Consider the following 17,226-nt stretch of genomic DNA (forward strand, 5'->3'; position numbering starts at 1 on the left):
CTCAGACTCCGTCGATCAAGGGTTAAAAAAATTGAAAGTTGAATCAAGAATTTGCACGGATTCAACGTAAAAGGAAGTTAATGTTTCATCGACTGCTCAGCGAGGAGGGGTCTGTCTAGGCACAATTATAGTCCTCCGGCTATCACAGCACTGTTCGAACAAAGAAGAACAATTCACGAGGCCATTCGCCGACTTGAAGAACTTCTTCGGTTCGAGAGAAGTGTACTTAAACAGCGAATCCGGGTTTCAGTTTTTTTTTCCTCCCCCTCGTCTCTCCTTTCTATTTGCTCTTTACGTTTCTTCTCGTCTTCGATGTTCTCCGCGTTCGTTCTAAATCGAGTCCGATGAAAACTCGGCGAAACTTTCACCACCTATCGGCTCTTTGCCCCGTGATTCCTACCTAATAACGAAGTTAACTTGCTGACTGATGAGAGGATCGTCGTTTTTCTTGTCCTCGACAATTAATTCAATGAATCGATCGCGCAGCTACGATTCGATTGTTGAAACATTTACTCGAATGTTTTGGCAAGAGAAGTTGAGGGAAATCGAGTTTAAATAAATATGGACTGATTTAAAAGGGACAAAGCGAAGAGAATTTAATTGCAAACCAGATTAGTGATATTTTAATTAAATCTATTATTCTTCTCCGTTTGATTTATTATCAATAAATCCTGTGTCACTTTTGATTAACGATTATTCCAAAATATGTCAGACGAATAAATCAAATTATTTATTTTATCGAAAGGTAATAGTCTGATTGATGTTACTAAATACACGTTTGGGAAATGTATGACTATTTTCTGTCATGTTATTATGAAAAATGAAGATCAGTGTGCTCGATGTATCCTTCACGAATGGCAACATGGTATGTTCTCACTGTACGAATGGTTCACGACGCAAGGCGCACTTGCAATCAGCGTCTGATCACTGCAGTCTGTTACTACTGAATATAACAGGTAGATAAATTTCATTTCCTAGAAGGCTCGCGTTAAAAACTCCAAGTTCAGGGAGAAATTGTTTCACGATAGAAGGGGAACAATGTCATGGCCGGTACTCGATCACTCGAATCACTCTCAGTCGTTGCTTTTTTTACCCAATAACAACGCAATTACCGGAGGGATAATATTTTCCCCCTTGAAACTGCCAATGCCGCGAGTAACTTCGTCCTTTCGACCAAGCGGGCCCGGTATCGGCTAATAGCAGTTTTTATTTTTTCCAAGCATTTTCGCAAACGCCAGAGGAAAAGCTGCGTCGCGGACCGGGGTCTCGATTAATTTCATCGGTCCAACAACATTGCTGAACACGATTAAAAGTAAAGTACTCGCGAACTAGCCACGACGGGCGTGATCGTTAAATTATAAACGATGGACGGGGATGAAACAGCGAAGCAGAAACGAGCAGAGATTGCAAAGAAGAAAAGTGGAGTTAGAGCGAGACTGTACCTTATTTGGGAATAAAATAACTCACCCCCATAGCGCACGCCGAGGCGATGGACGGCAGATTGGGGGATGCGACTGTGGTCGGCTGGGACCCTAATATTTTTGCAATCGGGTTTGGGACCAATTTCTATGCAGGAGCCCCCTGGTCGGTTCGCAACCCCTATGAAAACGCAGAGGGTACCTCCTTCCAGAGGACGGTTTCCGTCTCGCCTGGATTCTTACCCCGCGTGTTACCCTTACCAGGTCCCCTATTATCATCCCCCACTAAAAAATTAATAACTCACCTGCCATTTCGTGGACCAACGTTCGTCACGTACGAAGAGGATGCCGTGATGGCTGAGTCTGGTATGTCGCCAGATTCCATACCCAAAGACTGGTTGCACGATCCTGAAAAACACAATTTAATTTTGTTATTCGATCGCCTATGCTTTGGAATTTTTCTATTTTTTAATTTACAATTTTAACAGTCATCAAAAATACTCCAATGAAATTTCAATAGTACTTGATCATCTCTATGCTTCAACTGGCTATGATTGTTTTCTTTATTTTATTCAATCAATATCGATTTACGTGCAACACACTCATGTTCCTCGATCGTCAAACAAGCCGATAACGAGTTTCTTTAATTTCTCATCTTTCAATGACAAAGTATACGGAGATCAAGATCGTAAACAGCAATCACGAGTTTTCCTCGCGAAGCTATCGGGATACGTGTCGAAGATTGCTCGGCATTATCCAAAGATCGCAATACTTTTTACTCCTCTAGCGTTCACATTTCAATTTGCCAGAAGTTTACTGCCATTCGAGTGTAATCTTTCCATTAAAGTTTTTGCCGGACGATAAAAGTCCGTGAAAAGCTCGAACAAGATCCGAAGGTGAGACGGCCGGGATGGATTAATCGGCGCGAATAAATTTACATTATCGAGATGAGCAGAATCGACGGGGTTCGATTGTCTCGTCCGAAAGACGCGTTTTCAATCGCGACTGGATTAAACGCGGAATCCTTTCGAAGAAAGTGCAAAGAAAAATAAATAATATCGTAATTTCTTTCACTTTAAATCTATCGGTTCAATTTAAATTTTTATAAAAATATTTCCAATAAATTCCAATCCATTCACAATGACTGATTCGTTTTATAAGAAGATGATCGAATCCAATGTTAGTCGATTTTATATTTCCACGCGAAGCTTAACATTTGCACGAACGAACATTGGTTTAAGAAGCTTCTGATCTATTCGAGGAATTCACTGTTTATTATCAAGCAGCTCCTCGAAATCGAGCAGAATGGATCGTTCTTGTACGGGCTGTTATTGGCTTCGGCAGCCGTACGATCGTGAGCGCGCTTCTGCTCGATTAAATCTTTTCCCTCTTTTCCCTTTCATCAACTCTCTTACGGAAATCCTTTCGGGTAAGCGGCATCGTGGCAGGTTAAATCGACCCGACGGACTTCCCTTTCGCGGAAATAAAGCAAGGAATCCCGGCAATAAACATTGCGTTTATCGTTATCCCAAGAGGGATTAATACGAGTGGAAATCCTTAGATCGTGGAACAACTATTTCAGAAAGCATAGCGGAGTCGTTGCTGAAAAAGAAAGAAAAGTTTGTCAGGAAATTGTGATCCCTTTATTAGGTTCCTTTCTGAAAGATATTACATAATAGAAAATCGTTTTAACCCTCGAAGAAAGATTAAACGTGACCAGGTGAGATGGTTAAATATCGTTTGATGATGATTTGGATTCTCATTGATATTCGCTCATCGCAAACGTATCAACGTTTATGCAAACTGTGCACGTGTATGCAATTCGATGCGAGCACTGATATCTGGAGCATCCTTCAGGATTTCGCGGTACTCGGCGATTTAAAGCACCGATGAGTGTCCTGTACGCTATGAGATCCTGGATACTGGGATACCTCGCGACAGATGTGGAGCAACGTGCGCTCGTTTCAGACGCGGCTACGTTTACAAAAGAGACCACTAGCTTAAATTTGCTATGAAATTTTTCGGAAATTTTCCCTTTGAACAGCGAAATTCATCTGGACTAAGAAGCTTTAAAAAGAACGAATTAGCTTAGATGATAGAGTCGTTGATATCAGAAAATGGAAAATTGGTTTGGATTTAAAATCTCCAGATTTTTAAATGCTTCCTTAACTACAAATTTTTATTTTACTCTTATAACATGATAGGATATCTTGGGAATAAAGCTTAATTGGTTTCACAGAAATATCTGAGCAAACCAAAGAATTTCAAAGGATTCTTTCACTTATATTTTTAACAATACGTTCACCAAAGATACAAAAGGATTGCCTGACCACAAGTAGGTCAAATTCTATCGTCGATTTACGTGTCAGTCACGTCGACTGCTTCTGATTGCTACTACGGTTATTAAATTCTTCGATATATTCTGCCCAAATATTTCATCCCCCTTCGGCTCGTTACATCGTCCAAATATCAAGCCCTTCTTCAGAAAACAATATACAATTCCATGATTTTGATCGTTAGCGAAGCTTACAACATTTTTACGAAACGAGGAAAAGCACAGTCTAATTACGCCTCGACTTCAACCCTCGAATCGTAAATAATTCAATCCCCATGGGAGCTCACCCCTTGCGCTGAACAACGACGTTCGAACAAAGAAAAAGAAGAGAAGGTTTTACCCTTCGACGTCGTGTCGTTACTTTAGACAGCGAGGCGGTTGTTCGCTGTCAGGGTTGCGTTCGGAAACGGAGGACGGGGGGGTGCGCACCCTCCCTGACACCTAGCTGCACCTAGCTCACCTCGGAGACACATGCAAATCACATAGGCGTTTGAACTTCCAAACGTATTCATAGAACGCCATTCTCCCCGCTGTTTCACCCTCTGGCCGTTGCTTCTGTCTTTCGTATTTCGTTCGATGCCTGCCAGCTGGTGGAAACAGAACAGCGGGGGGTGGAGGTGGATGCAAGAGTCACAAGCGACATAAAATAACGCGAGCCCCGAGGGACGTGGCTACGTTCCTGATGCTCGTTCGTGTTCGTTTCGCGTCGATTCTCGCGTACGTGGTTCCACCAGGTGAAGCAGAAACGAGAGGAGGGTTGTAGGGATGGAATCAAGTACGATACTCACGAATTTTAATTAATCTAAATATTCAAATTTCTCTTCGTGTGTTTCTAATAATGTTACGTGAAATTATTATGAATAATTAATTAACACTAGGTATTTGACTCTTTTAATTAAGGAAGAAGATCTAATTCACCCCTGACAAATATTCAATGCTTGGAAGTACTATTTTTAATCTTTGAAATAATTAGGAAAATAATAGAGTTCGAATCTAATCGATCAGTGTTCGAATTCACTCGTGCGATATTCTCTCCCATCGCTAGAGGGTAAATGGTGCGAGCACGCGACAATCGCGAACTCGTGCCATCTTCCTTCAACCCCTTTGGTGCTTTAAAAATGTCGACTGCCTTTGTACACCGAGCAAAATTTGCTTCTACGTTCGGGCAAATTGCGCAAAAGGGTGCACCCTTTTTCTCGTCTCATCTCTGGCTCTCCTTCTTTTTTACTCCTCTCGTCGATGTTCTTCGTCTTCCGCTCGACGCCAGGGTTGCTTTTTCATGGAGGTCCGTGGCGCTTCTGTTTCCATCGTTTCTCTTTCTCCGTCAGGAGCGTGCTTCTCGAAAGAGAGGAGACACGGGTGAGCACCTTCCGACAATTTATTTCCCGTAGTGAATTAGAGCGCTCTCAAAGTGCCTTTCTCTGGTCACGAGCCAACGGAAATGCAGTTGCCACGCGTCCGCGATTCTTCGCTAATTTACGCCCGCATTATGTCCGCGATGTAATTTGTTAGAATTATCCGTTATAAGTGTGTGTAGGTGTGTAACGACGACGCTGAAACGCGGAGAGTTCCTCGGCGTATCGTGTTCGTACATGAAATGAAATTAAAAGAAAAAAAAGAAAAGGGAGAAGGCGGAACGAAGTGAATTCAGTTCGAGGGGTAGTTACGGAATTGACGCTGCTTTAAATTGTTCCGGGGGATGATTTTTTGCGTTTTCTCTTTTGTCGGACACCGTTACCGTTACACGCGTTACCTGTTCCGACTGTCTGCTCCCTCCTGAAACGCAATTTCTCTTGTCCAACGGTTAAGCTTCGTGAAAATGAGGACACCGTTTAAGCACCTTGGAATGATTTACCACCCTTTGGATTATAGCGCTTCCTGTGTCCTCGCTAGGGATCCTATGTGCAACCAGCACCGGCTGGAAAAAAATTTATGTCTTCCTATCGAAAATGTACGCATTTGTAACCAGCATTTCTCATCCGACCAGTTTTGTCGATTCGAATAATTCAAATAGATGGTTTATCGGCATCATCATTTCGTTCATATTCCATTTTATCCAACTGCTAAGTACAAACATATTCACTTCGCAAACAGTTATATTTATACAAAGAAGAATTAAAATCAAACAATATGTATTACAAATTGAAAAGAAATAGATGTTTTTTTTTTATAATTTCAGGAAATGAAATATCGCGGATTTATTCGTTGACGTTTAATTCGGAATTTAGAAGATACATTCAGCGGGAAAATATTTAATTTTCTCTACAATCTATCAACGATTTTATATTTCCAATTCCTGTTTGATTTCAAAAGCCATTGATTCGCGTAATCATGATTTGCACGTTTCAAAGGTAAAATTCAGTAGAATTCACGCGCATCGATCAGACACGTTTTATTTCAAGCAAAGCCTGCCAAAGTGAAAACTGTCGGATGTAGAACATTGTATTATTGAAGACGTGGTTATCATGAATTTTAATGTTTTCATGCTTTCAAGGTAGAATTCAGTAGTATCCTCGCGCATTGGTCAGCCAACCTAGTTTCAATGAACGACTGGAGTGTAACAGTGGAAATTCCTGTATGTAATATCACATATTATATTAATAAGGATATTATTACTTCAAATCGCAACGTTATTTAGAGTAAAACGTGAAATTCAGTAGTATAGTAGCGCAATGGTCAGACATCCTAGTTCTACTGAACGACTGAACTGTAACAGTGGAAATTCCTGCATATAATATCACATATTATATTAATAAGAACATTAACATTTGAAATCGGAACGTTGTCTGGGTTAGAAGATAAAATTCAGTAGTATAGTCGCGCATTGGTCAGACATCCTAGTCCTACTGAACGATTCGATTGCCACAATAAAAACTCCTGTATGTAATATCACATATTATATTAATAAGTATATTATCCCTTCAAATCGCAACGTTTTTTAAGATAAAAGGTATAATTCAGTAGTATAGTGGCACATTGGTCAGACACCCTACTTGTGCTTAAGACTGGAACCGTTACACTAAAGATTGCTACGTCTAATAAAGCACAAAATCGTAAGGTTCTAATATCATTATTTACACCACAGTAATAAATTTGTTAACGTTCAATTTGTTATTTAATTCTCGAATTTTCTATCCTCACCAGTGACTCTCCTAACAAGTCTACACGTAAAGAATTTTAGAACGAACACTACCATAATTTTGTTGATATTTTTATAAAACTCTTCAGCATCATCGCCATCTGAACCAGATTGCCTCTAATTCAGTTTGTAAACGTCTGCTCGCTGAGCAACAGTTCTCGCCCTATTGTTCAGATTCGGAGAATCCATGGGCGAGGTTTGCGACGCAGCAGACGTTTCGTGGATTCATTGCGACACATTCCACGTTGAACTATTCGTCTTGCAAGGTGGCGTGCAATTTGGCGAAGCCACGAATACGACAGCTGGAAATCCGTACGGCCCGGTCCACAGCTGTATCCACGCGTGCTTTCGTCTGCGAGGACCGTCGAATTCTTTCTGCGTTTTCGACAACTTCTGGTTACGATGGGTGAAAAGGAAAAAGAAGAATCGAGGAGTCGAAACACGTTGGCGTCGTTAGTCGGTGCTTGAAACGGCCATGCCCGAATACTTTCTACCGTGCCGCGGGATCAAAGGATCGGTACACGTTAACTTTTGCCTCATTCTTTTGAAACTTTTATCTGGCCGCTTGAGAATTCGCGCGTACTTGTTCCATCTTGATGGAACCAGCTTCCATATGATCCACCCTTTGATATGCACCCCCGACGAATTATTGCGAAGCATTTCACTCGAAAGCGAAAGAGGAACGATCCTGTTTAGGGAATTCTGATGAAGATATCGCAACATTATTTATTTTGTTTTGATCCCAAAATTATTAGTTTGATTGTAGACATTTTTGTAGTACTTTTGGTAAAGAAATAAATAAATTTCCATGTCATATAACTGAAAAACAATTACCTAAATCCTCCACTATCGCTATAAAAATTCAACAGAACATCCTGGTACAAGTAGATAGGAAACGGAACGAACATACATTCGATTGAAAAGAAAGAAAAAGAAAAGAGGTACATACAAGGAAACGGTGGCCGGAAATTTCTTGGTCGTTCGCATTTCATGGAAGGACAAGATAGAGAGAGGGAAGGAAATAAGGGAAAGGGGAAAGATTTTACGCGACACGATGTTTAAAATCACAATTCCGTTCGGTACTCGACGAGTTCTCCAAGAAAATTGCATTCGACGAATGCCTCTATTCTGTTCCACCGCGACGATCCAATGCGATTTCTCTCCTTCTATCGCAACCACCCTCCGTTACTTCCACCCCCCCCGTTCTGAAAAGAAGTTTATCGCGCATCGGTAACTCGCGCGAGCGGGTACACGCTTAAGGCTGCATTTTCTTAAAACTTCTCTAATATTTCCGGCGGGCCTCCTCCGTGCACCTCGTTAAAGTCTTTTTCCATCGATTCAACGCCCCCGACGTTTCTCGTTGCGCATGTTGACGAAACACTTGGCCTGCAGAACGCCATTAAAAGTTTTCATATACACTTCCTGTGTACATACGTAAACTTATGTGTATATGTATGTATATATATATATATATAAAGTTCTGGTAGAAAAGGAAATCAGAAAAATGGAGAACTCGTTTCACGTTGAAGAGTCTCTCTTTTAAACGTTTCTTTTATTCCTGTTCCTATTTCACAGGGCGCAATTGATGCAGATTGATTGGACAAGAGTGGACGATTGATTGATGAAATAATCATTCAGTCTTCATAGAATATATTTTCTAATTACCATTGAGATGATATTGAAATTGTGGCTCTCTCCGTGGTCCGTCCAAGGGTTAAATAATAAATTAATTTCCTTATCTTAGCGGCACCTCTGCTCTATTTATTTTATAATCCCCGTGACTTTATTTTACCTCTTTTTTCTATTGTAAGATAGCGTTTAAAATTGATATCCCCCGAAGTAAAGCAAAGCTTCCGAAAGGTCCAACTTCAAAGATAACCAGAGGCAAGTTCGTTTCAAAGGATCTTCCCCGAACCGACAAGGATTTCAGTTAGCGACAAAAACAGCTTCTAACCAGTTTCCACGAGGAGTGTGCAACGTGTTGTCTGGTCCACTCTCTGGTAAGCGTTACTAATGAATGAAAATCCGGATTGAAAACTTTCCTGTCAGTCGTGGGAGTCTTTGCCGAGCAATCGGCTTTGTCCGTTTCTCATCTACAAGTGAAACGGGGTCGAACAACAAACCTTTTTCCCGTCTTTGCCTCTCGATTCTTCCCGTTTATCCTCGTTTGAAATAAGAGTAGCTTTCTCGACTTGGAAAACGCTCGTGTGCAATCGATACATACATATATTCCTACCCCTTGTATTTCACGCTGAATTTTCACCCCCACCGCCGTTCACGTGTGTTTCACTTTTCCACCTTTCATGCCTCTCCTTTTATCTTCCAGCCTTTTTATTTCGTTCGCTTATATCGGTTTCTCTCCCTTTGAAGCGATGGGAGCGTCGTCAGGTGTCCTGGCTATAATCCTGTTCGAACTGAACCCGGAACGGGACTGCAGGGATCGCCCAAGGGTCGTGGCCAATGGCGTAGCAACGATTCCCTGAACCGCACTTGACCGTTCTTTTTATTCCCAACGAATTCCCGGATTTTCGATTCGCTAAACCGGTCACGGTGGGATTGTACGTTCCGAGAAAATTCCCTAGATTTTAGTTGCGTCCGTGCATCTGGACGCTGCAACGTCCGTTCCCATGCCGGAATTATTCAGACGCCGCGACGTTCGAATAAATTCACCGAACGATCGGTACATTGGCGCGAAGAAACGTCGAATGCCGTCTTTGTAGGAACAATTGTCGGATTAAATTCTCAGGGACGTAAGAAGAAAAAAAATTTTCAAGAAAATTAATCAAACGTATTGTAGAATGCAGACGGAAAAATTATGGCGTTTCATTTCGGGAACCGACCACTAGAATTCCTCAGTGGAGCTGACGTGGACGGTGAATGCGACGTGTTCCAGAGATTTTCATTATTCTTCTTATACTATATCCAGTGATCGATTTCCTTTCGTATCTTCTCGCACGTGCTTTAAACGCTCCCTTTACGCGAGCGTATATTGCACCCTCCTGTACTCCCACGGAAAATATTGCGTACGAATGCGTGTCGTATTCACAAGTTTCTTCGTTGAAAACGCGATTTCCTTTTTGTTAACGGAGTTCTGCACGGAGTTTCAAACCTGATTTACCATATCTTTTGCTTTCAGTTCATGATAAATAGTCTTGAATCCTTAATTATAGTTCAAGAAGATCGCAAGTAAGTATTGGGGGTGAAATTACAGAAGACCAACTCATCAAAGTACCTGTCGTTATTGCGAATAAGAAACAACGGATTTTTTATTTTATCCATTTTAATAATCTCTATTCAATGTCGTAATCGTCGTCGTTCTTCTCGAATCGTGATAATTGAATCGAAAGGGATTCGTTCAGAGACGCTAAATTAATCAACGATCGCTCGATCGTTCCGATTGCCAACTTCCGGGATTGCTCCTGGCTACGAAGCGGAAATCAATCGATCTCGTTCGCGCCCTGAAGACCTAATTAACGATTCAATGATATGCAACAGGAAGGTGGAAAGTTCGCGTTCCGAATTAGCGATCGACCGCTTTCATTATTATTTACGAGTCCGGGTCAGCCTGGAAACCGGACGATTTCGTGGTAAGCAAGTTAAACTCGCGAACTGCTCCAGGGAATCGGTTCTCGCGACACTAGATAAACCGTACAAACGTCACGACAACTTCAGAAACTTCAGAAATTGGTTAATCGCTCGACGACTAAACCGTACCGAGGATCGTTTATCCGTGCAATTATTGCTGACTGATTTTCGAATATATCTCCGTAACTTCTGGCTGAATCTTTCTCTCAGGCTATACCGAATAACGTGAAACAAGAATGGAAATACACCAACTGACCGAAAGCTTGGAAATTTTCTTTGAATCGGCCGGCAATCAACGCGGCCGACTTTCGGATCCCAAGAAAGCTTCGATTCAAGCCGGTTTCTCGAACACGGAAAAACATACAGAGGAAGCGGTGGTGTGCAATAAGGGCGCAGGACGTTGGCCGCGTAATTGTTCCCGGCCACTTTGCCGGAATATTAAAACCGGCAGTTCCCGGGAGTGACTTCTGAAGCGTCCATCGTGACGGCGTGTTTATTGTAACGAGCGGAGTCGGAGGAGCCGTCGTAAAGTTAAAGAGAGCAGTGAATGAGAGAAGGAGAGAGAAAGGCGAGGAGTCCGAAAAGTGAGATGAGAAAGAGAGAAAAAGGGATTCTCTATTACACCAGGGAGAAACGGTACAATGGAATTCCAGCCGCGGCGCGGTCTTGGCGAAGCAATTTCGAAGCAGTTTTCGCCGGGGCAGTTAAATTTAAACAGACCTACCCCGCCGTCTATTTTACGTTGGGGGTTATTAACGTTATTCGCGGTTAATTCCGTTCTCTTTCATAGAAAATGAATACGCGAATACACACGGCCGTGCTCTCTCGTTACCAACACCGTCGCCAACTGGCTGATGGAAAATCACGGATGAAAGAACATCGGGCACTGAAAATTTATTGTCCCAGTGTTAACGAACGAATCCCATCCGGTCCGTGGGAAAACCTCGCCTCTCGCCGGCCATAATGGCGAATGAATATTTACCGGCTGTTTGAACTCTAAACGGCGAATCCTCTATTCCCGTGCCGAACATCCAGGACACAACTCGTAACGAGCAACCAGCCGGCTGTTTATAGAAAGAATTTATACGATTTTGCCGCGAGAATGGTTCCCAATGAGAGAGCCGATAGAGAACGACCACTCGATGAAAGCTGCAGCAAACGAGAAGCAATTTAGATAACGTTTACACTATTATAATGATGGTGTTTTTAATCCTACCCGATAATGAGTTTCGATTCGTGAGCATAACGCTTTTAAGTGGATCTGAATGGAACTTCTTTCTTTTTCATTTCTTTCTAATATTCTTTCGTTCATTTGGGATAACTAAACAGTCTTTAGAATTTAAATTAATATTATCTGTAGAGAAATGTTGAATTAAAATAATTTCAAAGGTGATAAAGACAGCATTTGTAATTTTGATTGAAAGAAATAAACCTTCTTTGATGGAATTTGATTTCATCGCGTTTAAGCTACACCCATCTTCAACCCTTTACGTTTCCCGATTCTTTGTACCTGCGTTTTCGTTAATTCTGGAAAAAGCTGGTAACAAGTCGTGGCTCGTGTAAACAGGAAATTACAAATCATAAAGTAAACGGTGCAAATTCGATTGCCGGAAAGGTTGCCACGGAATTGGGCCACGCTTCGTAGAGGTGCTCGACAAACAGAAACCATTCCAAGCGAGCGAAAACATTTTTCCGCTTCATGAGCCCTTGTGCCCGGGCAACATCTGCCATTAAAGTTAAAACAAAAACATAACCGATCGAGAAATAAAAATAATCGAACGGAATGATGGAAACACGTGTTATTGTAGTTTGATCAATGTGTACAAAATACACACGAGTTAAATGCACTGTATCAAAAATTTAGTGTAATTAAATGATAAAAAGAAAATGTTAAACACCATTAGTATTGCATTATTTTTTATATTTAAAAAAAAGAAAATAAATCAGTGGGTCAACTCATAAAATTCTTTTTTTTTTTTTCAATTTTTCAAAAGCTCTTCGACCATTTGGTTGAATGCTGCATAAGCACAGCCATTAAACCATTTTGCACGTCGACCAGGGACTGCCGGGATTTTTTAGGCCCTTCACGTTCATTTTTCTTCTTTCCACTTTTTATTTTTTCGATGCTTTTTGTCTCTTTCTTGCATTCCGTGTACTCAGAGGACGTCGACCTGATTCCACGAGCTAATGGATCCGACGACGAATCACAGACGAGTCATCAAAAGCCCCTCGAATGAAACGCGTTAGCCGAATCGCTGATATTTAGCTCCGATGAAGAATTTTTAGCGCTACCATCCGCATGAATATTTCATTCAACGGTTATAAATTATTCTCTGTACCGTAATTCCGATTCTCTTGCAAGAATCTTCTAATATCTTGTGTACCCTGTTTCAACATCGAAATCGAGTATCTATCGTTGAATAAATTTGAATGAGAATATTAGCTCTTAATTGGTATAGTAAAGACTCTTTATAACTGTTTCAAGAAATCGATGACAGAACTATTTTCAAACCCTCTGCGAATCTGGTAAATTCAGGTCAACTTTGAAGAAGCAAACTGCAACATTTATAAAACGTCAGCGAAATGACCAAAATACCCACCGGATGGAAACTCGAAAAGTTCTAATGATCAATTAGCTCTTATCACGCTTGCTGTGACGTGAAAACATTTGCCAGGTGAATGAAATAAGAAAAAAATAATTTAATTCCTACTTCCCACGTAAGTAACTAGGGAGAACAGTGAAAAAAGACGAATTTACCTTAAAAATTTCATATATTACCTGAAAGTGACACGACAGTATGGAACGCGAATTCTAAGGGTGAAATTAGTCGTATGGTCGTTTCCATCGTCTGCGGGCGAAAAATGGAAAAAGAAATTTAAACCCGATATCATCGATCGGTCTTTCTCATTCAGAAACCATCGTGGAATACCGTTTCCTGTCACTTTGTTCATTCGTTCCTTCCAACTTCGTAATCAACGCGGTGATGCCTATTAGTCGTCAGAGCCGGGATGTCCTCTCGCCAACCATTATTATCCTGACTACTGATTTCACCTGCAGCTACCCGTGCTTCTAATTAAAGTGTCTGAAGTCTGTCACTCGAGCGATGACAGTGCTTTCAATGTCACCGCGTGCTTCCCCGTCTGAAGTCTACGGGAATATTGAAAGCGATACGGGGATAAAAATCTGAAGGGAACAGGAAACTGTTTTCATATCGCGTTACAGCTTTATTAGGAGGGTGATATTCTTGGTAGACGGTAACGAGCTCTTGCTTGATTCATAGAAAATCATTGTATCATTTATTTCATAGATAAGAATGCTTTTCGTGGTACTAGTTTCCTTGATCAATAATCATTGTCAAGGAACGTGGAAATTTTTATTTTAAATAACGACGATAAATCATATTTTCACCAATTTTTATTCTATCCTGATGTATAATTCATTCGAACTGAGTTGAATAAAACTGAACTCCGTCTCGCGCGTTTTAACCCGGCGAAAGAGGAAAAGCTCGGTCAGAAAAATGACAATAACGCTAGACGGAAACGAGAGAAAGCGCGTACGCATGAAACTAAAACGCGGAACGATTTTTTTTTTCCGGTCCACTGACCGAGTTCGGATCGTTGCCACGGTTAACTGCTGACGCTCAGATTCGAGGGATTTTCTCAAGATTTAACTGGCGCAGGACGAAAGATTCGAGGGTGGAAAAAAAATTCTCACCGATTTTTCCAGCCGATATATTCCGGAATATTTCTGTCGGTGTTCGAAAAAAAAGGGGGAGAGAAACGTAGCGTGCGTGATCTGGCATAATGCACCGTTGAATGGCCAGGTATCGGGGAGAATTTGGAGAAGATATCGCTTAGAATTAATTTACGACACAGCATCCGGTACGAACACCATGAACAAAAAGTTCGCTCTAGAGGGTTGTTCAGCGACGATAAGAATCGTCAGCAGGATGAATAACTCGGTAAGATTAACAGAGTTGAATTATACCCGAATCTTTGCATATTTTGAGTATAAGGTTTACTTACGAGGGATTTTTATCCGTAAGGATCTTTTTCCTGCTTGAAATATGCTGAACGGTAAACTGAGGGTGAAGGTTTTCGGGGGAATAACGACCCCTTGAAGACTGATGATTATTACTTCGCGAATGTGAATTCTGTGCGTTAAACTTTTATTAAATTTCCAACTGAATTTCAATAAATAATCGTACAATTGCAACAGGAAAATATTTGAAATTTACCTACAGGTTGTCTAAGTTCTAACTAACTAAACACCGATATTAATATCAAACGGTCCGTTATTTAACAATGTATTTTTAACAATGCACGCGGCTAGTTAAGCACCAGGGGATTTTCGGGTTCACGAGCTCGACCTGAATGTTCATTAAAGACGCTGCTCGGCTCATTTCAGCTCTTTTACGCTCAACTTTCTTAACGTTCCAACATTGCAGGGAAACACTAGGCGTCCCGTGAAATTCTAATTCCATCGCAGTTACCGAGATAAAGGGGCAAGCCAGATTTACCAAAAACTGCGGCCCAGATTTTCCTTACAACGAAGCAAAATTCTGGAAAATTAATAGCTGAGGATCTGATTCGACTGTGTTTTATCAATAATATTATTAATCCTGTCATTAATAATATTAATACCATTTTGCTTTCACCAATTTCTAAAAAAGTAAAAACTTATTTTTAAATTTCAAGTGCTATAGTATTTCCTTATTTGAACTTTTAAGATCCTTTAATTTTTTCCAACCGTACAGGATGAGTCACGCAACTAGGGCAAGTCATATCTCTCGTTCGGCTGCAAATAGGAAAACACGGCAGGGGTAAAAAGGCTGAGTGCTATCTTTCTATGACCTCATAAGTTTAACGATGTACCTGTAACGTACCGTTACACTTATTCCCCCTCGTGTTGTTTAAACAGAGCCACATGTTTTTTCTATCTGGGATAAGTGAATTTTGCTCGCGTGTATTTACAGTGAACAGTGTTTAAAACATAGATAATTCAAGATGTTGCAAAGAAAAAGTAATATGATATTACAAAAGAAAGTTTAATCATAGTTTAATCGAGTTTTCGAGCTCTTTCCTGAACAAACACCAAGACGGCTTTATATCAACAGCTTTTGTTCTTCTCGTCTGACGTGAAATATTTCTTTTGTGCGTTAAACAAATGGGAAGAGCAAATTCCTTGTCGAGTAATGGTAATCATTCCATTATATACCCTTCCTGGTCTCCTTATTGGCTCGTGAAAAGCGCGTCAAGTCTGTCTCGCGTCGAGCCTCGTCATATCATGTTCACTTCTTTCTCCTCGCGCTACTCGGGAATATTCATCTTCAGTAGCGTATGTACACCGAGCTGCGATGCATACGATGTCACGTGTACGCGCTGTCATCTAGGTACACCAGCCTGTCACAGGGTAAACAATGAAGCAACGAGCAGATACGCTGAGCGAAGCTAGAGTCTACGAAAACGAGGATCCAATAGTCCCTTCTCTCAAGTGTTCAGTAAAATCGTGAAACTGATGTCTGTTTACGCGTACAAAATTACTTGTGTACAGTGAAAATTAAATTTGCTGATGATTTTCCTTCTGATCGACTTATTAACACGTTTAATGCCATAGGGGCCACCGTAAATGACACATGCCTGAATGATTAAAAGAAGACAATAGAAAAACATTATTTTAAATAATACAGTTATTTTACAAATAATGTAAAATATCAAATAGAACGTATGAAATTTGAAAATTAACTGTTCCTATTCTTAATAATTAGAGCTTCAATGCCCAGACAGCAAATGCCCACTTTCACTGTGGCAGTCAACGCGTTAAATCATGTAGAAAAATCCAAACACAATGGAAACTCAAAAAGTCGCAACGAACGCTACAAAATTGTTCGTTAGAAACAGTGCGTGCGTCTATATGTACACCACAACCACGATGAAGAGCGTGCCATCAGAAACGAGGCTAATGAAACTTTCCACGGACGCGCACAATCGTCCGCTTATAAATGCGCGACGAGCCACGAATACCGTTCCCGTCACGATTCAACAGTCAGGATAAATCCTCCGAGCTATATCCCGTGCTTGGTTTGCTCTCGAAAACTTGAAAGAACAATACCGTCGCCAACGTTTCGTCGTTCCTTCGTCGCTGTAGTTCGCGCTTACGCTCATTAGTCAACGCTGATTCCTTTTCAACCCTCGAAGATGCGCCATTGTTTACATCCCGATTGTTCGCTCAACGCATAATATCACGGCTGGTCTCAACGGCGTTCTCGCGAAAGCGTGCGAAAACTCGAAGAAAGACGGCGCGAGACAGACGCACTGGTTACCGGAACCAAAGTGGAAGCGAGACAAAGACGGGGGTTGGGGGTTTGAAAGGAGGAGGGAATAGAATGCAATAAGATGAGACTTCGGTGTGCTCTACGCGTCGTAGAATTGACGTGCTCTTTGCGAAGCTGAAGGCTCGAAGGAGAAGATACGAAAGCTTGAGAGGAGAAGGTTGTGACGACGAGCTGCGGAGAGATAGGAAAGAGGAGGTATAGGAAGGCACGTCGTGGCTTCTACACGGCCCGTGGAAGGGCCGATTGTTCTCTGCAACCGACTGTGTCTCATTACTTCGAATTGGCTGGCCGTAGACAATGCCACCGGGTAATACGGTTATCCGGAAGATGGTTTTCACCGGCCTCCTCTTCGTTTCACCGCCCGCCCTTTATCCTTCAACCAGAGCGCCGCCCTTTTACACGCTTCACCCCTTC

The 17,226-nt window shown here is 41.4% G+C and overlaps 1 protein-coding gene across 3 annotated transcripts in view; it reads right to left on the reverse strand.

The window, feature by feature from the left end:
* The window catches only part of LOC114874907 (discoidin domain-containing receptor 2-like), an 80,073-nt gene that overhangs the window by 18,471 nt on the left and 44,376 nt on the right, over positions 1-17,226 (reverse strand). For all 3 annotated transcript variants that reach the window (XM_029184639.2, XM_029184645.2, XM_046285980.1), the window contains one exon: positions 1,724-1,826. In XM_029184639.2, the coding sequence (XP_029040472.1) occupies positions 1,724-1,826 (103 nt within the window). The remainder of the gene's footprint in view (positions 1-1,723; positions 1,827-17,226) is intronic.

The sequence above is a fragment of the Osmia bicornis genome, chromosome 5 (genome assembly GCF_907164935.1).
Source record: "Osmia bicornis bicornis chromosome 5, iOsmBic2.1, whole genome shotgun sequence".
NCBI classification, from domain to species: Eukaryota; Metazoa; Arthropoda; class Insecta; order Hymenoptera; family Megachilidae; genus Osmia; species Osmia bicornis.